The 23542-nt window shown below is 44.1% G+C and overlaps 1 protein-coding gene across 1 annotated transcript in view; it reads left to right on the forward strand.

Moving 5' to 3' along the window:
* Positions 1-9079, forward strand: part of KCNQ5 (potassium voltage-gated channel subfamily Q member 5) — a 749354-nt gene extending 740275 nt beyond the window's left edge. The window contains exons 13-14 of the mRNA XM_082251332.1: positions 734-860; positions 6508-9079. Coding sequence (XP_082107458.1) covers positions 734-860; positions 6508-7449 — 1069 coding nt within the window. The 3' untranslated portion in view covers positions 7450-9079. The remainder of the gene's footprint in view (positions 1-733; positions 861-6507) is intronic.
* Positions 9080-23542: the final 14463 nt, after the last annotated feature.

The raw sequence follows: 23542 nt of genomic DNA on the forward strand, positions 1-23542 counted from the left end.
TGTGCAGGAATCAAGAAGAGTCTGGCAAGATTTGGCACTATTGCCTAGTGTCAGAACAGCTGTAATTTAGCCATGATAGAAAGGTTTGGAAAGCTGCTACAGGTATATACCTCCAGATGCCTGCACAATTTACCTGCCATAGATTTTATTTTATTTTTTTAAGATGATAGAGTCTCTGTACTGAAGTCGATCTATTGATTGACCCCAGTACAACCAGCCTGTCCTTTTTTTCACCACAATCATGGCTGCTGGCTATAGCCGGCAACAATGATCATTGTATTCTGACAGCTGGAAAACCTCCTGCTGTCAGAATACAATAGTAAAGCAAGAGGGATTCCCACTTAGTTGACTTAGTTGATGGCAGAATGTAGCAATTTTCTTTCCCTCAACCCGTGGTTCGAGGGAAGAAAATTGCATAATGTATGGCCAGCCTTAGTCAGCATCATGGCATCTAGAATGACTAAACACAACTCTGCTAAGCAGTGCCTCTAGCATTCTAATTAGTGTTCAAAGTCCCTGTCTTTTATCTGTTTTAAATGTTCCATAATATTACAATAAAAAAGATTGTAATCATTTACTTGTTCTTAGGCTTTCAAGTAATAATTTGCTATGTGGAGGAGGACAAATTTAGAAAGCAAGGGAAGCAAATCTGGGGAAAGAAAACAATATTATTCTGATTGAAATGCTTCTATAAGCTACACATTATGATTTTGTTTTGTTTTATCATTTACAGGGTTGACCAAATTCTTGGCAAAGGTCAAATAACCACTGATAAAAAAAGCCGGGAAAAAAACATTTCTGAAATTGAGACCGCGGATGACCTTAGTATGTTGGGTCGAGTGGTTAAAGTTGAGAAGCAGGTAATAAAATATTTTTTTATTTTATACTTTTATACTTCTTTTATACTTTTCTTTTTTTTTTCTTTAATACTTTTATACTTTTCAGTCTTTCCATAAAATAACTTATGAAAAGTAAAACTGTACTGAATTGAATATGTGGGCTACCATAATTGACATCTGTTTCTGATATATATATATAAATTACACTGCTCCAGGCAAGAACTTGAAATACTAGTAGCTTAGCTGTCATGCAAATATATTGCCTTTAATGCTTTGCAAGTTATGGACCCAGAAGTAGTGTAGATAAGAAGATCTGATTTCACTTGTTGCATGCCTATTCTAGTGCAATCATTAAAGCAGCCCATAAAGTATGCGATTTTCCTTCCATCCACCATGAGTGGAAGAGAAGAAATTTCACTCAGTTCCCCAATCTACGGAGTCAATGTGGATGGATGAAACGTACCTGCAGTGCTATTGTGTTCTGCCAGCAAGGAGCTTTCATTGACGGCAGAAAACAATGATTACTGCTGGTAGTCATCAATGCCATGCTACATATTTCTTGCCAAACAATATTTCCTGCATTAGCAGTTTATCTGTTGATAATAGTGTCAGTGGAAACTGCATATTCCTGACTCTTAAAGGTGCAATCCCAACATGAAGGCTGAATGTTTTAGTTTTTAGAAAATAACATAAAAACATAACCTTATTGTCTAATATATGCTTTTATGTTTTATATATATAGTATGTTCAAAAGAGAAACCAACTATGGAAACAGCTCATGTAGTTGGCTGCTATCACAAAACATTATTAATGCAGTCAATGATGCATGTAAATTACCAAAACAAAATGTAACAGATTTATTTCTCATAATTCTAGTGTTATAATTTCTTGACTTGTGTTATATTATTTGAGTTTAATGATTAAAGTGGTTGTACATACAGTGCCTTGCGAAAGTATTCGGCCCCCTTGAACTTTTCAACCTTTTGCCACATTTCAGGCTTCAAACATAAAGATATAAAACTGTAATTTTTTTGTGAAGAATCAACAACAAGTGGGACACAATCATGAAGTGGAACAAAATTTATTGGATATTTCAAACTTTTTTAACAAATAAAAAACTGAAAAATTGGGCGTGCAAAATTATTCAGCCCCCTTAAGGCTGGCCATACACTATACAATTTTCTTGTTCAACTTTCCTTTAGATTTACCAAAACCATGTAATATAGGGTCAAACCTAAACACTTTCAATTTGTATGCAGTCAGGCAGGCCCTTGCACTACATAGTTTAAGGTAAATCTAAAGGAAATTGAATAAGAAAATTGTATAGTGTATGGCCAGCCTAAGTTAATACTTTGTAGCGCCACCTTTTGCTGCGATTACAGCTGTAAGTCGCTTGGGGTATGTCTCTATCAGTTTTGCACATCAAGAGACTGAAATTTTTGCCCATTCCTCCTTGCAAAACAGCTTGAGCTCAGTGAGGTTGGATGGAGAGCATTTGTGAACAGCAGTTTTCAGTTCTTTCCACAGATTCTCGATTGGATTCAGGTCTGGACTTTGACTTGGCCATTCTAACACCTGGATATGTTTATTTGTGAACCATTCCATTGTAGATTTTGCTTTATGTTTTGGATCATTGTCTTGTTGGAAGACAAATCTCCGTCCCAGTCTCAGGTCTTTTGCAGACTCCATCAGGTTTTCTTCCAGAATGGTCCTGTATTTGGTACATCCATCTTCCCATCAATTTTAACCATCTTCCCTGTCCCTGCTGAAGAAAAGCAGGCCCAAACCATGATGCTGCCACCACCATGTTTGACAGTGGGAATGGTGTGTTTAGGGTGATGAGCTGTGTTGCTTTTACGCCAAACATAACGTTTTGCATTGTTGCCAAAAAGTTCGATTTTGGTTTCATCTGACCAGAGCACCTTCTTCCACGTGTTTGGTGTGTCTCCCAAGTGGCTTGTGGCAAACTTTAAATGACACTTTTTATGGATATCTTTAAGAAATGGCTTTCTTCTTGCCACTCTTCCATAAAGGCCAGATTTGTGCAGTATACGACTGATTGTTGTCCTATGGACAGAGTCTCCCACCTCAGCTGTAGATCTCTGCAGTTCATCCAGAGTGATCATGGGCCTCTTGGCTGCATCTCTGATCAGTCTTCTCCTTGTATGAGCTGAAAGTTTAGAGGGACGGCCAGGTCTTTGTAGATTTGCAGTGGTCTGATACTCCTTCCATTTCAATATTACCGCTTGCACAGTGCTCCTTGGGATGTTTAAAGCTTGGGAAATCTTTTTGTACCCAAATCCAGCTTTAAACTTCTCCACAACAGTATCTCGGACCTGCCTGGTGTGTTCCTTGTTCCACACAGGTGGATTCTATTTATCATCATTAGTCATTTAGGTCAACATTGGATCATTCAGAGATCCTCACTGAACTTCTGGAGAGAGTTTGCTGCACTGAAAGTAAAGGGGCTGAATAATTTTGCACGCCCAATTTTTCAGTTTTTTATTTGTTAACAAAGTTTGAAATATCCAATAAATTTAGTTCCACTTCATGATTGTGTCCCACTTGTTGTTTATTCTTCACAAAAAATTACAGTTTTATATCTTTATGTTTGAAGCCTGAAATGTGGCAAAAGGTCGCAAAGTTCAAGAGGGCCGAATACTTTCGCAAGGCATTGTACTTACATATACCCAGTGAAGAGACTATCCTCAGGAGATACACAGAGATATAACAAATTCTCCTACATAGGTTGTATCTGTCTATCTGCAGTCTTCTCTTCTCTACTTTCATTCAAAGTGCTGAATTTTGTAAAAAAAGAAAAAGGGGCAGAGAGTTGAAGTTACACTTTACAGTGAGATGAGGTTTGAGATCTTATTAGAGGGAGAAGACACACACCCCTTCACACAGATCACAGGAACACAGCTAGCTGAAGCTGTCAATCTGCTGGAGCTCCCTCCCCTGTCACCTTTTTTCTCTTGGTGTCAGCAAAAACTGTCAGAAGTGATTCATGCTGATAACAGTGAAACAAAGCAACAGACAGAAATTACACTAAGGGCTTTTATTTGAGACAAGTACACACTATAGAAGGATTTGCTTTATTCATATTTCATGTCTGAGGTTTACAACCACTTTTAAGACTTAAAGTGAACATTTACATATTAGCCTCTTGGCGCTGGTGCCTCCCATCCCTTTAAGGGGTTTAGGATGCTGGGAGGCGGGGCAGGGTTTATGATCATGTGACAGATAACCGGAAAGCTCCTGATCGCAAGTAGTGATCGAGAGCTTTCCATCAGCCGTCCCTAACTGTGCCAGGGGCACGCTCTTGGCGCAGCTGTATTTACACTAACTCACACAAATAAGCGGCCAAGGCCCACCCTCCGAGAGGCCACATATTTGCGTTTGAGAGATGTGAGTGCAGCGCTGCTTTAAAATTATAAATCTATAAATATATATAAAAAATAATGTAGAATTGTGCAATAACTTAATACATCTGTGGTGATCTTCAAAGGAATAATATAAAGTGTACAATCATAAAAATCTAATATTTATACACAATGTGTTCCAAATAGAAAAAATATATAAATAATTGTCCATATATAAATCTTTCCAGAATGCTGTGACTTTTTCCGATATTCATAAAGTGCTTGAGTGTTCAAAATGTGCAATAAGCGGGGTTTCCCCCTTAAGATGTCTGCTTACCATCAACTGGATATAATCAGGCATGGAATAAAGGTTTTACACTCTGTTTTTCAATTGGTGAGGAATATTAGCTGGAACCTCAAGATTCATCGCCCCCGTATCCTCAAAAAGAGAAGCTTTTCATGGTGAAGTTTGTTTTAAACAACACATTTATTGGGTACATGGCGGGGATTTATACTCACAAACAACAAAGTAAAACAAGCATAGAGCGGCTCGGTGGTGTGCTGCTCCCGCAGCATACGATCCTCCGGCCGGGGATCACGTGGTACTCGCTCTACCTATAGCGATAGGTAGAGCGAGTACCACGTGATCCCCGGCCGGAGGATCGTATGCTGCGGGAGCAGCACACCACCGAGCCGCTCTATGCTTGTTTTACTTTGTTGTTTGTGAGTATAAATCCCCGCCATGTACCCAATAAATGTGTTGTTTAAAACAAACTTCACCATGAAAAGCTTCTCTTTTTGAGGATACGGGGGCGATGAATCTTGAGGTTCCAGCTAATATTCCTCACCAATTGAAAAACAGAGTGTAAAACCTTTATTCCATGCCTGATTATATCCAGTTGATGGTAAGCAGACATCTTAAGGGGGAAACCCCGCTTATTGCACATTTTGAACACTCAAGCACTTTATGAATATCGGAAAAAGTCACAGCATTCTGGAAAGATTTATATATGGACAATTATTTATATATTTTTTCTATTTGGAACACATTGTGTATAAATATTAGATTTTTATGATTGTACACTTTATATTATTCCTTTGAAGATCACCACAGATGTATTAAGTTATTGCACAATTCTACATTATTTTTTATATATATTTATAGATTTATAATTTTAAAGCAGCGCTGCACTCACATCTCTCATTTTTAAAAGAGCACCAGCACTTTTCACTGCAGCTAGCAGCTTGATGCACAGTATTTTATTTTATTTTAATATCCGTAAGCGCAGGGCCCCTTAGTTATACACATATTTGCGTTTACCTGGTGCCAAGGGGTTAAATATTTTCTGGAACAGCAAGGCTCCTTTCACACGGGCCGCTCCGTCGGCGGACTCCGTGCTGCTCAGCGTGGGATCGATACACTGATCAATGCTGAGCAGGCAGGTGACAGCTCCCTCTCTGCTCTGTGTGCGGAGAGGGAGGTGTCAGAGCCCCGCTGCTCTCTATGGGGAGATCGGATGAGAACGGACCGCCTGTCTGCTCTCATCCGATCCCATCCGATCCGATCCCCTGGACGTATGGAAAATAGGGTTTCCATCCGTCCGGATTTCACGGACAGGATCGGATACGGATGGCAGTGGGTGGCAGTAGACAAGTCTCCGCGGATATCCGCATGGAGGATCCGATCAGAACCGCCTAAAAAACTGACAGGCGGATCTGATCGGATCATTCATGTGAAAGGACCCCGATAGTAATGGCAGCAGTTACTTTTAGGTGCCTGAAAATATCTGCTAATGTCTCTTCAAATGCCAGAAAAACTGGGGGACTTAATATAAATAGGTTAACCTTCCTGGATAAAGTTAAAGACTGGCCAGCTTTCCCAAGGCTATTGCTCTTAGCTATTGGTTATTGGATCTCACTTAAAGCAAGACACTACAAAATTAAGGTATCCATCAAGATTTACTTCAGGCTCTGTCCAAAAATTTTCAGAATGACAAATCTTGTATTAATCTGAATATGTCTGCTTCAGATGTTCAGCTTGTGGCCACATACGCAAAACTAATATGTAAAATGAATAACTAAAACTACAAAACCAACAAGTATAAAATTCACAATGTGAAACTGTATATGTATTTTCACATTTTTAGAAGCCTGAATATTGTATATTTTAATAGAGGTTGTTTCTGTTTAACTACTAGAGATGCATATGGAGACCCTTAGAATAAAAATACATATAAAATAATTGCTATACATATTTACTTATAAGACAGTGTGAATGTTATAAGTGTTTACTCTCCCATCTGCAGGTGCAATCCATTGAGTCAAAATTGGACAGCCTACTTGATATCTACCAACAGGTCTTAAAGAAAGGATCTGCCTCAGCACTGACTTTGGCATCATTTCAGATGCCATTATTTGAATGTGAACAAACTTCAGATTATCAAAGTCCAATAGACAGCAAAGATTTGTCCAGTTCTGCACAGAATAGTGGATTCATAACAAGATCAGCTAGTGCCAACATCCCTCGGGGATTACAGTTTGTACTTACACCAAATGAATTCAGTGCACCTGCTTACTATGGATTTAGTCCAGCAATGCAAAGCCAAGCAACACAGGTGTCAGCAAATGTAAGTGATGGACCTGTAACTATGGTAACAAACAGTATATCAAACCAAATAAGCCAGGCCTCAAAGCCAACAGCACCAACAACATTACAAATACCAGCTGCACCCTCATTGAAACATATCAGCAGACCAGAACCAATTCACATAATTCCTATGACCACAAAAGAAGATACTTGTGATGTCACCTCCTGCCTTGTTGCCTCAAAGGAAAGTGTACAGTCTGCACAATCAGGTTTAACTAAAAATTTTGTAAGGAGGAAAAGCCTTGATGCAAATAATGGAGTACTGTCTTCGGTCCCCTTTTCACATAAAGATTTTGGCAAATCAATTTCTGTGCAAAATCTGATTCAGTCCACAGAAGAACTAAATGCACAGCTTTCATGCAGTGACTCAAGAGTCTCAAGAGGCAGCCAGGAACTTTATCCACAATGGCGGGAGTCAAAGCTTTTTATTGCAGATGAGGAGTTGGAAACTAAAACTTATGATGCTGCCTCTGAGCCTACTGTTGAAACCACATTATTATCTGACTCTTTGAGGACTGGAATAGCAGTTTCATCTCAAAGCATTAGCAAAACTAGGGATGGTGCAAAAAACCTAAGCCCTCCTCATGTTAAACATAAGTAACATTTCTGGGTTTTTTGTGTTTATGGTTCCTTTAGTCATCAAGATCATTGCATGAATTATTCTGAAAGCCCTTAAAATTATGAGTGCTAGATTCCGAAGGAAACTGAAAGGCAGGCCTTTTCTGGGCCATCTCTTCTACCTGCATGTAAATGCATGTTTCGAGTGAAGAGAACAAAATAAACAAGAATACATATAAATATTAGCAGATTTAACCCTAGAAACTTGAATATATGTTACTTGGTAAAAAGGCTTCTTGCCTACCAAGCAAAGCCACAAAATATTAGAACATAATTTTAAAAATGACCCCATAGTTTAATGGCACTGTTTATAAATCAAATAGTCCAAAGGCCTTGATTCTAAAGAGGAAAACATATTGTCCCAATTTGAAGTGTATAGTCATGTTTACAAATAAAAATATGTTACAGCTGCTAGCAATTGTACCAAGGAACGTAAAAGGACTTGAACTGCTGCTAGTTTTGATGGCAAGTACACATTAACTCACTTCTTTTAATGCACACATAACATGAATGTTGATTTCTGTATATTTTTTGGTAAATTAGTGTTGTGACAAAAATAACGTTGGCACATCACTTTCAGGTTTTTTCCTAAGAACATTCTTTTCCAGTGAAAATTTAATAAACATGGAAAAGGTCACTGCAGTCTTAATAATAAATGCTGTACAAACTCTTTCATTAAGGACTAAACCAGTTTACTATGAAATAAATTCTGCCTCCATATTTCTTTTTAAAGTATTCTTGGATGTTAAATGATAGGCTTGTTATTTGAACATAGTTACATGATGTATATTGTATATATGGAGTCCATGTCTATACATTTACTACCAGGGATGTCATTTTAGAGGAAAGAGAAGGACTGTGGTCAGTGTGACTTTTTTTTTTTTTTTAATTGACGGCCTTGTATCTATTAAAGCCATTTGCAAATAACTACACACAGTCCTAGTCATAATTCAGATGAAAACTCCTTCCATTCTCAAATAATGTCCCTGACTTACAAAAGACTTGTGTTCTCTTGTTTATCTTACGTGAACAAAGGATTGGATGATCAGTTCCAAAAGAGGTCTGAAGCACAAAAGCTAATTACTGTTTGCCATTTCACATGGCGTTTCGATTTTTTATTTAATTAGTACATCAGTTTGATCTTATTAAAGCTTGTTTACTAATACCTTTGTGACATTATCTAGGGTATCTCAACATCTCAGCTCATACTAGAAATAACCTATTTTGAATGTCTGCATCTTTTTAGCCAAATAACAACTCTGTACATTGAAAAGTATTGTATAATGTGTACATCTATACATATTTTTTTTTTCAATTTTATTTTAAGAAAATGTTTCACGTGCCTTTATTTCATTGTACATTGCCATATCTTATAGTTATGCATTTTGGTAGGAGATTATAAAATACAAAAATAGTTTTTATTTTAAAGAAAAAAAAGTTTTTGTTACTTTGCTTCTTTCCTTCATTAGACTCAGCAGGTACCCTTAGTCGATTTAATTGGTAATTTATTCACACATAACTTGGTAAACTGTATTTGCCTTAAATGAAATGCTTGAGAGCTTGAAATTTACTAGTTTTAATTTAATTTATTTAATAAAATTTTGTGCACATAACTGGGCAATTCTATGAATCATATATAAAGATATTGGATATTTTTCCTCAAAGTGGAAATAAAGAGGGGATATCTTTTCATTTTCTCACTTGATCCTGTTCATGTTTTTCCATTGTATATTGTAGAATTTCTGATATAAAACCACTCTAATTAGAAACTACTGTGTTAAATGTCAGTTTTAGGTTTTACATTCAGCATTAATATATCAAATAGCAAGAGATCAATCCATTATTACATCAAACCTAGAACAAATATAATTACAAAAGTTAATACAGACATTTGCTTCTGTTTGTCACTTTTCTCTGTTTCAGAAAAAAGAATAGAGAAGTGTGACAACCTTTTTAGAATATTTTAAAACATAGCAACATTATTCCAACACTATTCCAACCTTACTCCATTTTAATTTTCTTTGTAAATTAGCATTTGCAACTAGCCAAATACCCATTGTGTGGTCAATATACTGTAGCTAGAACAAAGCATTACCGTGTATATGAAATCCAAACAATGGTTTTGCATAGAGTGGTAAAGGAGTCCCTTGTCAAGCTTTTATTATGTATGTATCCCTGGTAACCATTTTCCATCAAACTAAAGTGAAAATCCAAATGTTTGGTTGTCACTGGAACAGGAATAAAGGGGAAATCTTTTAATGGGTACATTGGTTCCACTGACAACCGTCTAGGAGGGCATTGCCCTCACTTTGTAGAGATTTCCTCTCACTTTCCATTCAGTTTACAGTGCAGGAAGGAAACTCTCTCTAAATTCACCCAAATGGCAACGAAAACTGCATTTTTATTAATTCCCTTGTTTATCCAAAATGAAAATAGTTTTGGCTTTAGATATATTTTAAATATGTTGTAAATGTGTTCCAATACAATTTTCTCTACATGTTTTTACATGAAAGGTTTTTATGTAAAACTTTAAAAAAGGTTTAGATAATTGGCCAAAGACAATAAACAGCTGTTAGTTAATGTACAAATCTAAATGTGTTTGTAACAATATACTGTGTGTATATATATATATATATATATGTATATTTAGGGCTCATGCACACTTCAGCTCAAAGGAGCTTGAAGAAGCAGTTCCTACAGGCTTTCGATACTATCAAGGAGGGTTTGTGAAAAAAAACTCAAGAGAAGCTCAAAGGAGTTCAATAAAAACGTGCACAAGAGCACAAAAAAGCACAAGCTTCTTCAAGCTGAATTAAAAGCTCAAATGCCTGTAAAAAAGCAGCTTTTTTTTTGTTAGCTGCAGTGTGCATGAGCCCTTACTGTTCGCATGTTCAGCTTTTGTAGTGAAAAGATTGGCATTGGAGTTATCTTGGGGTATAGATAGCAATCAAATTGGAACATCCAACACAGATTACTCAATTGCCTTATCTTATAAAGACAATTTGATGCCATTTATTTAGCCTATTTGAGTTAAAGTTTCAGGACATGGCAGCTTTGTGGCCTAAATTTACCGTACATCTCTCACCTTCTTCTTAAACTCAGTACTGCTTATGTCTGGCACAAGCTTTTTCATGGGTTTGTCAGTCTTTTACAGAGCAGAATCACAGCCTACATATGGGCATGAAGAAAGATTACACTGCAGTGGTAAGTGCTGGTGCTGTGACTCTTCAGGATGCTTCTGATAATGTGTACATAAGTGTCAAAACTCTTCTTGGCTTCTGAAACGAATCTTAAAAGAAAAGTATGGGGTTTAAAAAAAAAACTACTTGTACTTAACTAAGTCCCCTGCCGCCTTTGCACTGAGAACTGAGCGATCAAACACCGCTAATTGCTCAGTTCTCCCCTATGCTCTGAGCTAGTCACCGGCTCCCTGCTCTGCCCCTCGAGCACTCACTGGAGCTCTGGGCTGGGGAAATAGTGGCTGGCTCAGTCTCCCAGCGGCGCAGCCCAAAGGCTGAGCTGGCTGCAGGTCCAGTCATCTGTGTTGATATCGTCTGTAAAGTCGAGCTCTTTCCCCAGCCTCGACTGGATGAAAACAGTTCACAGGAATGCAGATCGAACTTCGCTTCTGGATCCACGCAAAAGATATATGGCCATGGTTCTCCTTTAATGTTTGACAAACATGTAATATGCAAGGCCAGCTTTCATGTTTATCTGAATAAATTGTTCTAATTCAGCAAATTATTTTTGCAACCTGAGTATTGATAATATCAAAATCAGACCAGTGTTTCCATTGGCTTTGCAGTGTTCCATCTGCAGTGCAAATTTAGCTCAATGGGAATTTATAGTGCAATTAAAAGTCCTTAAAGTTTATTAATCATAAAAAACGCTAATGTCTATCTACAATTGGGCCTTAATTATAGCTAGAGGTCAAATGAAAAACACCTCTTTTTATACCCTTTACCCCACAAAGAAGTGGGCAGAGTAAATAATTTCAATATTCAACATTTGTTCATAGTTTAAAAACAAACTGACATCATAATAAAAATCTGCATAGTTCACAGATGAGCAGTATCCAAGACAAACAAAACTTACCTTGGAAACACAAGGAAAATGGATGTCATTTTAGTTAAAGTTTTACGTCCCAGAATCCCAGAAGTGATTCAAACGCAGGGGCATCCTGGAACCTAACCTATGAATCCAATAAACTTTCTGTACCAAGAACCTCCAGCGCAAATCACCACCTCATGCTGGAAAAAAGCTCTTTTGAGTCTATAAACACAAAATGAATACATCCCCATTGAACACATTAAAAAATGTCTTGAAACATTGAAAGGTCCCACATTAATATTCTTAAGAGACATTCAACAGAGCATTTTAAAGTGAAATCACCCATAACCCTGGTTTTCCATTATTTGGCCATGGTTTACAGGGTGAGCGGGCCTTTTGAAGGACACCCGTATCTTGCTCTTTTGCATTCCTGCTGCTTTCTTTCATATTGGAAGTCAGTGTTTGTGCCACCCTTACATTGGTGCTCAGTGCCTGTGCTCTCCTTACATTGGTGGTAAATTTCTGTGTCCCCTTGCATTTATGTTCAGTGTTCCCAGTTTACAGTAACTATGCCCCCCTTGTAAACTGTTGTTGCTCTGTGGTGGTCCATTTGCTTCCATTACTGCTTATAGTACCCAACTTTCCTTGGTGGTCAGAGCAGTGTTACTTACAGGATTAGATCAGGAAGTACAGGCAGAGGAGAAAGACAGAGGATCGCGAAAGTGGGTGCCAGAGAAGGAAGGGGAGAGGGCTCTTAAATGTGAACACAAGCAATGTCTACATTTGTGATCCCTGAGACTGGTCATTACAGCGATTACAACACAAAACACCAAACACAGTGGCTCTGTGATTTTTGCCTTTGCTCCACTTTCAAATGATACAATGTTTATAAGCATTGTGCAAAAGTGGTCACAGTGTCAGGACCCGGGGCATCCAGCAGATCTGGAGGCAAGTGCCTTGACTGCCCAATGCTTGTTATACCCATTACATTAACTATATTTAGTTCTACTTCATTCCTGTATGTTCTGACATATCTGATGCATCTGTTTTACACTATGTCACATTATTAACATTCTGCATTTTCAACTATCTCAGTATACTTACATGAGCCATAATAAGTTCTTCTTCAGACTACAACTGAAATACCTTTTAAACTAGACTACATTGCTATCGGCTTGGCTGCTGCTATTTTTTTGTAAAGTACAATGAAAAAGGATCCTTAATTTATATATGACAGTGTCAGGACTAGGGCCAGCTTTACTTCTACACAGCTACACCAGCTGATGGGTGGTAAAGGGAAAAATACAGCCTACAGAAGAAGACTCTTATTATTTCTCTTGAGGGAGGCAAGTTATTACTTTACTGTTTTAGGAGTGTGAGGACAAGGCACAGACACTGTATTAGTAGAATGGAAAACAACAAAGGGTTCTCAAGGTTACAGTTTGAGGGTCTCCGCAAATTCAGTTCTGAGCATAGAAAGTTGGCTTCTTTCACTGGGTTTTGTAATCCCTGGATCAGTGTGTGGAGCTTGGAGAGCTTTCCAAACCAGTGTCTTGGTCTTGCTGGGGACCAACAGGCAGGTGTGAACACCCATTATAGTCAAGGGATAGCAGCAATATAGGGCTCCATACCTCGATAGGAGTCATTGAGGTTGCAAGGGAGCATCCAGAATGTGTGCAAGTCTCTGACAGTACAGATGGAGGCCCTAAGCATTAGGACCAGAGCAATAGGAAGCTGCAAGAAAGAAAGCTGTAAGAGAGCTGAGAGCGCTGGAATCAGCAGGACAGAGTTTGTATGGGAGCACAGAAGGGCTGTGGGTTGGTCTGTGGGACCAGGCTTGGAGCCTGACCAGTAGCGCTACAAGAGTGAGCCAGTAGAATGAAGTAATTTATTTCATGTTTCCAGTGCTGGTGGAAACCCCTGTGAGGGCAAGCATTTATGCTTGAACGTTTTTCTTTTTTTTCCATTAACCACTTAAGGACTGCCCACCGCAGATTTACTGCGGCAGGTAGACCCTCCTGCACAAACCGACATAGCTCTACATGGGCCGCGCGCCTGCAGCTAGGGGGCGAGCGCGTGCTGCTGGCGGCACGATCCTGCCCCACTTGGCAGCGGGGACTCTGATGCACGGGGCCACTGGCTCCGATTGTTGCCGGGCACCCGCGATCGTTCCCCGCTGAGAGAGAATGACGGTTAGCTGTTGTAAACACAGCTGACCGTTCTTCTCTCTGGAATGATCACAGAGCGCCTGTTATCCTTCTAGATAGGATCACAGGTCTCTGTGATCATTTCAAAAGCCCAACCCCCATACAGTTAGAAACACTCCCCTAGGCTTACATTTAACCCCTTGATCACCCACTGTGTTAACCCCTTCCCTGCCAGTGTCATTATTATAGTAACAGTGCACTATATGCATATTTTTAGCACTGATTACCGTAGTAATGTCACTGGTCCCCCCAAAAGTGTCAAAAATGTCAGTTAGGGGTCCGATCTGTCCGCCGCAATTTTGCAGTCCCGCTAAAAATCGCAGATCACCGCCACTACTAGTAGAAAAAAAAAACAATACAAATGATATAAATCTTTCCCGTAGTTAGTAGACGCAATACCTTTTGTGCAAACCAATCAAAATACGCTTATTGCGATTTTTTTTACCAAAAATATGTAGCAGAAAATAAATTGGCCTAAAATGTTAAAAAATTTTGATTTTTACATTTTTTTTTTTTGGGAATGTTATATAGCAGAATGTGAAAAATATTGTTTTTTTTTTGTTTTCAGAATTGTCGCTTTATTTTTGTTTATCGCGCAAAAAAATAAAAAATCGCAGAGGTGATCAAATACCACCAAAAGAAAGCTCTATTTGTGAGGAAAAAAGGATATAAATTGTATTTAGGCACAGCGTCTCACGACCGCGCAATTGTCTGTTAAAGTAGCGCAGTGCCGAATCGCAAAAAATGTGAAACGATTACACACCAGTGGCTTCAACAGGGAGACATGAAACACGTTGGAGATCCGCATGCCAGGAGGAAGCGCAAGGGCATAGGCTACCGGGTTTACCCTGCGAAGCACTCGGAAGGGACCAACAAAGCGAGGCGCCAGCTTGGGAGTGGGCACTCGAAGGTTGAGGTTGCGGGTGGACAACCATACACGGTCTCCGGCCTGGTAGGAAGAAGCAGGGGCTCGTCTGCGATCAGCCTGGAGTCTCTGGCGCTGCGCAGAGACCTCAAGGGACTTCTGGATCTGTACCCAAGAAGCACGTAGGACAGAAAGATGATCCTCCACAGCCGGAATATCCTGGGGAGAGAATACCTCCGGTAACACGGCAGGTTGGAACCCATAATTGGCCATGAAGGGAGACGTCCCAGAGGAAGAGTTCACCGCCGTGTTCCTGGCAAACTCAGCCCAAGGCAGGAGGTCAACCCAATTGTCTTGGTGATCGGAGACATAGCAACAAAGGAATTGTTCCAAGGCCTGATTGGATCGTTCTGCGGCCCCATTGGACTCAGGGTGGTAGGCCGAGGAGAAGGAGAGATGAATCCCCAACTGGGAGCAAAAGGCGCGCCAGAACCTGGACACAAACTGACTCCCCCGATCCGACACAATCTCCTTGGGCAAACCGTGCAACCGGAAGACCTCCCTGGCAAAAATCGTGGCCAACTCCTGTGCAGAGGGTAACTTCTTGAGAGGAACACAGTGGCACATTTTGGAAAATCGATCCACAATCATGAGAATGACCGTATGGCCTCGGGATGCAGGGAGGTCCACAATGAAATCCATCCCCAGGTGTGACCAGGGGCGCTCCCTGGTGGCTATGGGTTGCAGAAGGCCCAACGGAAGGTGCCGAGGGGACTTACTCTGGGCACAAACGGAGCATGCCGCTACATATGCGGCGATGTCGGAATGTAGGGAAGGCCACCAGAACAGACGTGAAACAGCCCAGGACAGCTGATTCTTTCCAGGATGCCCCGCGGTCTTGGAGTTATGGTAGGTTCGCAACAACCGAGTGCGCAACTCCTCAGGCACAAAACATCTGCCGTTGGGTCTCTCAGAGGGAGCACCAGATTGAGCCGCCAAAATCTGCTCACCCAGGGGAGAGGTCAGGCTGGTGCGAATGGCGGCCAGGATCTGATTCGGAGGTATGACCGAAGTCGGAATCGACTCCTCCCTGGACAGGTCGGAGTACTGCCGTGATAAGGCATCCGCCCTGATGTTCTTGGAACCGGGTAGGTAGGAGACCACGTAATTAAAACGTGACAAGAACAGAGCCCATCTGGCCTGACGTGGTGTCAATCTCTTGGCCTCAGAAAGGTAGGTCAGATTCTTGTGGTCCGTCAGGATGAGGACCGGAACCACCGAACCCTCGAGCAAGTGCCTCCATTCTTTAAGGGCCTGCACGATGGCCAATAACTCCCTGTCACCAATCTGATAGTTGCACTCCGCGGAAGACAGTTTCCGGGAGTAAAACCCACAAGGAAGCAGAGGACCCTCTGGTGTTCTACGCTGAGACAGAAGGGCGCCTACTCCCGTCTCAGACGCGTCCACCTCGAGGACAAAGGGCAACCCAGGGTTGGGATGCGACAGAATCGGGGCCGACACAAAGGCGGACTTTAGAGCCTCAAAAGCTCGGATGGCCTCGAGCGGCCAGACCTGGGAATTACTGCCCTTCCTGGTCAGATCCGTGAGAGGCTTGGCTAGCATGGAAAAGTCCCTGATGAACTTCCGATAATAATTGGCGAAGCCCAAAAAGCGCTGCAGGGAGCGAAGACCACTGGGCTGGGGCCACTGTAAGACAGCCGAAACCTTCTCAGGATCCATGGAGAACCCCTCAGCGGAAATGATGTAACCTAAAAAGGTTACCTGGGATCGGTGAAATTCGCATTTCTCAAGCTTACCGAACAGCTTGTTCTCTCGTAACCATTGCAACACTCGTCTGACATCCAGAATGTGGGTCTCCATGGATTCAGAATATACCAAGATGTCATCCAAATAGACCACCACACACTGCTGCAACAGGTCACGGAAAACATCGTTAATGAATTCCTGAAAGACTGCGGGCGCATTGCACAACCCAAAGGGCATAACCAAGGATTCATAATGACCGGTCCTGGTGTTAAACGCGGTCTTCCACTCATCGCCCGCCTTGATCCTTACGAGGTTATATGCCGCCCTCAGGTCGAGTTTGGTAAAGACCGTGGCCCCTTTAAGGCGATCGAACAGCTCGGAAATCAAGGGTATCGGGTAAGCGTTCTTGATCGTGATGCGATTGAGACCCCTGTAATCGATGCAAGGCCTCAACTCACCGCCCTTCTTTTTCACAAAGAAAAATCCAGCCCCAGCCGGGGACGAGGATTTGCGAATGTGTCCGCGTGAAAGCGCCTCCTTCACGTACTCCTCCATGGCCTCATTCTCCGCTACCGACAGTGGATAGACCTTGCCACGAGGAGGAACGGCGCCAGGTTGTAACTCGATGGCACAATCGTATGGGCGGTGCGGAGGTAGGGCAACCGCACGCACCTTATCGAATACATCCCGGTACTCCTCGTATTCAGGAGGCAACAGAGAGTCCGAGGAAGTACACAGCAACTTGACAGGCCCATGGATGCAACTAGCCCCACACTGCGGTGACCACAAGAGGATCTCGGCCGATCTCCAATCGAAAGTCGGATTATGCTTCTGGAGCCAGGGGTACCCCAAGACCACCGAGTAGTGTGGAGACGAAATAACCTGGAAGCAGACCGACTCTCTGTGAACGGCACCAATGGCTATCCCCACTGGAAGGGTCTCATGAGTCACGTGTGGCGGCAGAAGGGGTCTGCCGTCTATCGCCTCAAGAGCCAGTGGAGAACCTCGGACCTGCAGAGGAATGGAATTGGCGGCAGCGAACACACTATCAATGAACAAACCACCAGCACCAGAGTCCACCAACGCCTGGGTCGTCACTGAGCCCCCGACCCAGGAGAGGACAACAGTGATCAGTGGTTTGTCAACATGGGAAACCGGGGACGAGGAGACTCCACCCAAGATCTGCCCCCGACAGGATCTCAGGTGCGAGCGTTTCCCGGACGGTTCGGACATGCCAAACCGAAAATGCCCATCGAGACCACAGTACATGCATCGACCCTCGCGTCTTCGGAGTACCCTCTCCCCCTCGGACAGGTGAGCAAAGCCCAGCTGCATGGGTTCACCCCCAGCCAAGTCATCCCCAGGAGGCGTGGGAGGAGAGGGAGGCACGGGTGGGACAGCAAAGGTAGGCGCCAATCTGTTAGGAGGCCTCCGCAGACTCTCCTTAAAGGAAGGTCTCTCCCTGAGTCTGGTGTCAATCAAAATCAAGAAAGAAATAAGAGACTCGAGCTCCACTGGTAGGTCCTTAGCTGCAACCTCATCCTTCAAGGCATCCGAGAGACCATGAGAGAAAGCAGCGACCAGAGCCTCATTATTCCAGCCCACCTCTGCTGCCAGGGTACGAAACTCAATGCAGTATTCAGCTACGGATCGTGAACCCTGTCTGATGGACATAAGGAACTTCGCAGCAGAGGCAGCACGAGCCGGCACATCGAATACCCTCCGAAGAGAAGCAACAAAACCGGAAAACTCGGCAACCACCGGATTGTTGTTCTCCCATAAAGGGCTGGCCCAGGCCAAGGCCTTGTCCGAGAGCAGCGAAATTAAGAAGCCCACCTTTGATCTCTCAGTAGGAAAGGCATGTGGCAGCAACTCGAAATAAATGCCCACCTGGTTAAGGAAACCTCGGCACTGAGTTGGCTCTCCTCCAAAGCGCTGTGGAAGGGGGGCAGAACCGGTCATACCCCGAAACACCGCAGGCGCAACAGCAGGTGTCGGGGTAGACTCTGGCGCAACAACCGGAGCGGCAGTAGGAACGGGCCCAGGAGCGACAACCGACCCATCGGCAACGGGAGCGAAATGAGCCGTGCGTTCAAGCAGGGTTTGCAACGCCACGGCGAACCGACCCAACAGGTGATCCTGCTGATCAAGTCTGGCAACCAGCGTGGGTAGCGAGGATGGCCCTGTACCGTCAGAATTCATGGCTTGGTCCTAATGTCAAGGAACCATGAACCAGACGTACAACAAAAGATAAGTGAAAATAAGAAGGCTTTATTGAAAATCAAGCTGTAAAGCAAAAGTCCAAACGGATGGCGAAACCGAGGCAGAGTCCTTGCGAAGCCAGAGGTCAGGAACCAGGAGAGTAGTCAGACGAAGCCAGGATCAGGAACCAGCAGGGTAGTCAGACGAAGCCAGGATCAGGAACCAGCAGGGTAGTCAGACGAAGCCAGGATCAGGAACCAGCAGGGTAGTCAGACGAAGCCGGGATCAGGGACCAGAAGCAGCAGCAGTCTTAGAAGCATGTGAACACAGGAGGACCAAGCAAGGAACTGAAGCCACAGACCTCCTATATATATGAGCTAGGCATCCAGCTCCTCCCAGTGGGAAGGAGGAGCCGCAGGGTGGGAGGCTACAAGAAACCCAGAAACCAAGATGGCCGCCAGCACATGTCAAACGAAGGAGAACAGCAAGAAGGTAAGACCATGACAACAGTGTAGTGTAGTGGGTAGTGTAGTGGACAGTGTAGTGTAGTGCGTAGTGTAGTGGACAGTGTAGTGTAGTGGATAGTGCAGTGGACAGTGTAGTGGGTAGTGTAGTGGACAGTGTATTGTAGGGTAGTGGGTAGTGGACAGCGTAGTGTAGTGGACAGTGTAGTGGACAGTGTAGTGCGTAGTGTAGTGGACAGTGACGTGTAGTGGGTAGTGTAGTGGACAGTGTAGTGAAGTGGACAGTGCAGTGGTTAGTGTAGTGTAGTGGTCAGTGTAGTGTAGTGGAGTGTAATGGTCAGTGTAGTGGACAGTGTAGTGGACAATGTAGTGTAGTAGGTAGTATAGTGGACAGTGTAGAATATTGGAAAGTGCGGTGTAGTGTAGTGGACAGTGTAGGGTAGTGTAGTTTAGTGGACAATATAGTGGTTAGGGTAGTGTAGTGGACAATGTAGTGTAGTGGTCAGTGTAGTGTAGTGGTCAGTGTAGTGTATTGGAAAGTTTAGTGTAGTGGACAGTGTAGTGGGTAGTATAGTGTAGTGGACAGTGTAGGGTAGTGTAGTTTAGTGGACAATATAGTAGTTAGTGTGGTGTAGTGGACAGTGTAGTGTAGTGTAGTGGACAGTGTAGTGTAGTGGTCAGTGTAGTGGTTAGTGTAGTGGTCAGTGTAGTGTAGTGGTCAGTATAGTGTAGTGGACAGTGTAGTGTATTGGAAAGTGTAGTGTAGTGGACAGTGTAGTGTAGTTTAATGGTCAGTGTAGTGTAGAGGACAGTGTAGTGTAGTGGGCAGTGTAGTGTAGTGGGCAGGTAGGAATCAGGTAAGTCAGTGTAAGGGTCAGTGTCGTGGACAGGTAGGTCAGTGTAGTGGCCAGTACAGGAATCAGGTATGTAAGCGTAGTGGACTGGTAGGTCAGTATAGGAATCAGGCTGGTCAGTACTATTGTAGGAAGGGACTCAGGGAGTGCTAAAAGTCTGCAGGTTAGGGGGCGCAAATGACTTGCCTTGCCCCGGGCACTGACAACCCACGCTACGCCACTGTCCCTGCCTAATTGTGCATAGTTCAGTTGTCGGAGTATCCCACTCATCCCTTCTCCCATCCAAGTTCCTAAAGAAACACAAAAACCCAAAGATACTGGACTGGTCCTTGTCTCAGTGCCAGGGGCGTACCTAGAACATTTGGCACCCGGGGCGGATCCTATATCTGGCACCCCCCCCCCCAGGCAACGAACATTGACGTGTCATGTGTAAAATGTATGGAGACCCCCTTTACATTACACAGAACCCTTACCCCTGGACCCCTTTACATTACACAGCCCCCGTACCCCTGGACCCCTTTACATTACACAGCCCCTGTACCCCTGGACCCCTTTACATTACACAGCCCCCGTACCCCTGGACCCCTTTACATTACACAGCCCCTGTACCCCTGGACCCCTTTACATTACACAGCCCCCTTACCCCTGGACCCCTTTACATTACACAGCCCCTGTACCCCTGGACCCCTTTACATTACACAGCCCCCTTACCCCTGGACCCCTTTACATTACACAGCCCCCTTACCTCTGGACCCCTTTACATTACACAGCCCCTGTACATTACACAGCCCCCTTACCCCTGGACACCTTTACATTACACAGCCCCTGTACCCCTGGACCCTTTTACATTACACTGCCCCTTACCCCTGGACCCCTTTACATTACACAGCCCCTGTACCCCTGGACCCCTTTACATTACACAGCCCCTGTACCCCTGGACCCCTTTACATTACACTGCCCCCTTACCCCTGGACCCCTTTACATTACACAGCCCCCCATTGGAACCCTTTACATTACACAGCCCCATCCCCCATACAACCCTTTACATTACACAGCCCCCCAATATAACCCCTTTACAATACAAAGCCCCCACCAATAGAACCCCTCTACAATAAATCCCCCCATAGAACCCCTATACAATACAAAGCCTCCCAGCCTCCCCCCCATAGAACCCCTATACAATACAAAGCCCCCCCCATAGAACCCCTATACAATACAAAGCCCCCCCCATACAACCCCTTTACAATACAAAGTCACCCCCCCTCAAAATAACCCCTTTACAATACAAAGCCCCCCCGCCCCCCCTCAAAATAACCCCTTTACAATACAAAGCCCCCCGCCCCCCCTCAAAATAACCCCTTTACAATACAAAGCCCCCCCGCCCCCCTCAAAATAACCCCTTTACAATACAAAGCCCCCCGCCCCCCCCCTTTAAAATAACCCCTTTACAATACAAAGCCCCCCCGCCCCCCCTCAAAATAACCCCTTTACAATACAAAGCCCCCCCCCCCCGCCCTACCTATTTAGGAGGAGAGCGGAGGAGGAGGAACTGTTTAAAGCAGAGAGGATGTGAGAGACTCACTGTCACTCCCGAGCCCTGAATACACAGCGATCGGCGCCTCGGCGGGAGCTGCAGAAGTTACTATGCTGGTTAATGAGCAGGTGATTGGTTGATAGGCGGTCCTAGCAACCAATCGCCTTCTCATTAACCAGCATAGTAAACTGCGGCAGCGCCGATCGCTGTGTATTCAGGGCTCGAGAGTGACAGTGAGTCTCTCACATCCTCTCTGCTTTAAACAGTTCCTCCTCCTCCGCGGTGGAAGCAGTCTGGCGGCCGGCCCCGGGTGTCACCCTGATCTTCCCTGACACACTGACACCCCCCTAATGTGTGGCACCCGGGGCGGACCGCCCCCCCCTATTGGTACGCCACTGCTCAGGGCTAACACTTGGAGAAACATGTTTAAAGGTACCTTTGTTGCACCCGGTGACCCAGGGGGACCCACAGCCAACACCTATGCTGGGAATTGTGCTACACTTACCTAGGTGAATGCAGCATCGATTCAATGCTGTGTTTCCCCTTTGCCGTTTCTGTAGTGAGAACTGAATGATCAAACACCACTGATCGCTCATTTCTCCCCCTCCGCTCTGAGCAGAGAGCTGGGGACTGTCAGTCAGTGGCTCTCTGCTCCCCCTTCAGTGCTTACTGGAGCGCTGGGCTGTGGAGGGGGCAGGGAGAGCTAGTTTAGACTCCCAGAGGATCGCTGAGAGGCTGAGCAAGGTGCTGGTCCAGGCATCTGGGTGGATCCTGACTATATAGTTGGGAACTTTCCTGAGCCTGCTGTTGGCTGAAAACAGGGCACAGGAGTGCAGAATGAACTCTACTCCTGTGCTTTATAAGAGAAGAATGGCCATACTTCTTTAAAGATTTCCTGAAGAATGTTCAGGAGTGTCATGCTGGTGTCCCCGACTGCACTCTGTGGTTTCCTCTGCCAGCCCAGACATACCTGCAGGACACAGTAGTTACCCAGCGATTGGCGGAAGAAACCACAAAGTGCAACAGGGGCACCAGCATGATGACACAACCAGCAGTGTCTTGGATACTGAAGACCTTTGTAACAATGCATAGTTCCGTAGAGCAGCTAGCCAGACAGGTAATTTTTAATCATTTTCCTCCCCGGGGGCTTTATTAAGATATTTTAAGCAACAGCAGAATCGCTTTAGGGTAGTTATAAGGTCTGTCAGTCTGAAACCAACCATGCCCAAAAAAAATCTGGCCATGATTTGTGTAGTTCAGCTGTGGCATCACCTGGAAAGCTTTCTAAACTAGTAGATTCTGTGGTACTACAGAGACCAGGACAGTCAAGCTGCGTATTTTAGCCCCCCTCCTCACCATCTATTCCTCTGTTCTCCTGGAACTAACGAGAATACAGATAAGTGTGAAGCCAGGAATGTTAATTGCCATAGATAAATGTTACAGGGAAGATCTGTATGAGATGCTTGCCAAGCTAGTTAGGAAAACACAGGCATCCCAAGTCTCCCGCGACTTGCGGGAGTCTCCCACCTTTGGCAGGCGGCTCACAGACACCTGCAAGTGCCGTGCGATTTCCTGGCTGCCGCGGGAGACTTAGGATGACTGCAGTCAGTGACAGAGTGCTTCCTGTATAGTTCCGGCTCTGTCACAGGCAGAGTAATATGAAATTCACTCCGCCTGTGACAGGAGCCATACAGGAAGCAGCAGCTCTGCTCTCTACTGCAGCCGCTGCTTCCTCCAGCAATACCCGCATGACCAGCACTACCCGCCAGCAGTACCCACCAAGCATTGCCAGCCAGCATCACCCACCAGCATTACCAGCCAGCAGTAGCCGCCAGCAGTACGCAGCAGCAGTACCCAGCAGCATTACCAGCCAGCAGTAACCGCCAGCATTACCCACCAGCAGTAACTGCCAGCAGTACCCGCCAGCAATAACGGCACCAGCATTACCCACCAGCAGTAACTGCCAGCAGTACCCGCCAGCAATAACGGCACCAGCAGTACCCACCAGCAGTAACTGTCAGCAGGCTGCAAAATAAGTAGAAATGGTATGTGCATTAGTGTGTGTAAATTGTTGCAATTTGTGTTTTTAATAACTAGTTGTGATTTGTCATAATATGTAATTTCCTTGTTCAT

The sequence above is a fragment of the Pelophylax lessonae genome (genome assembly GCF_965119305.1).
Source record: "Pelophylax lessonae genome assembly, chromosome: 3".
Classification (NCBI taxonomy): Eukaryota; Metazoa; Chordata; class Amphibia; order Anura; family Ranidae; genus Pelophylax; species Pelophylax lessonae.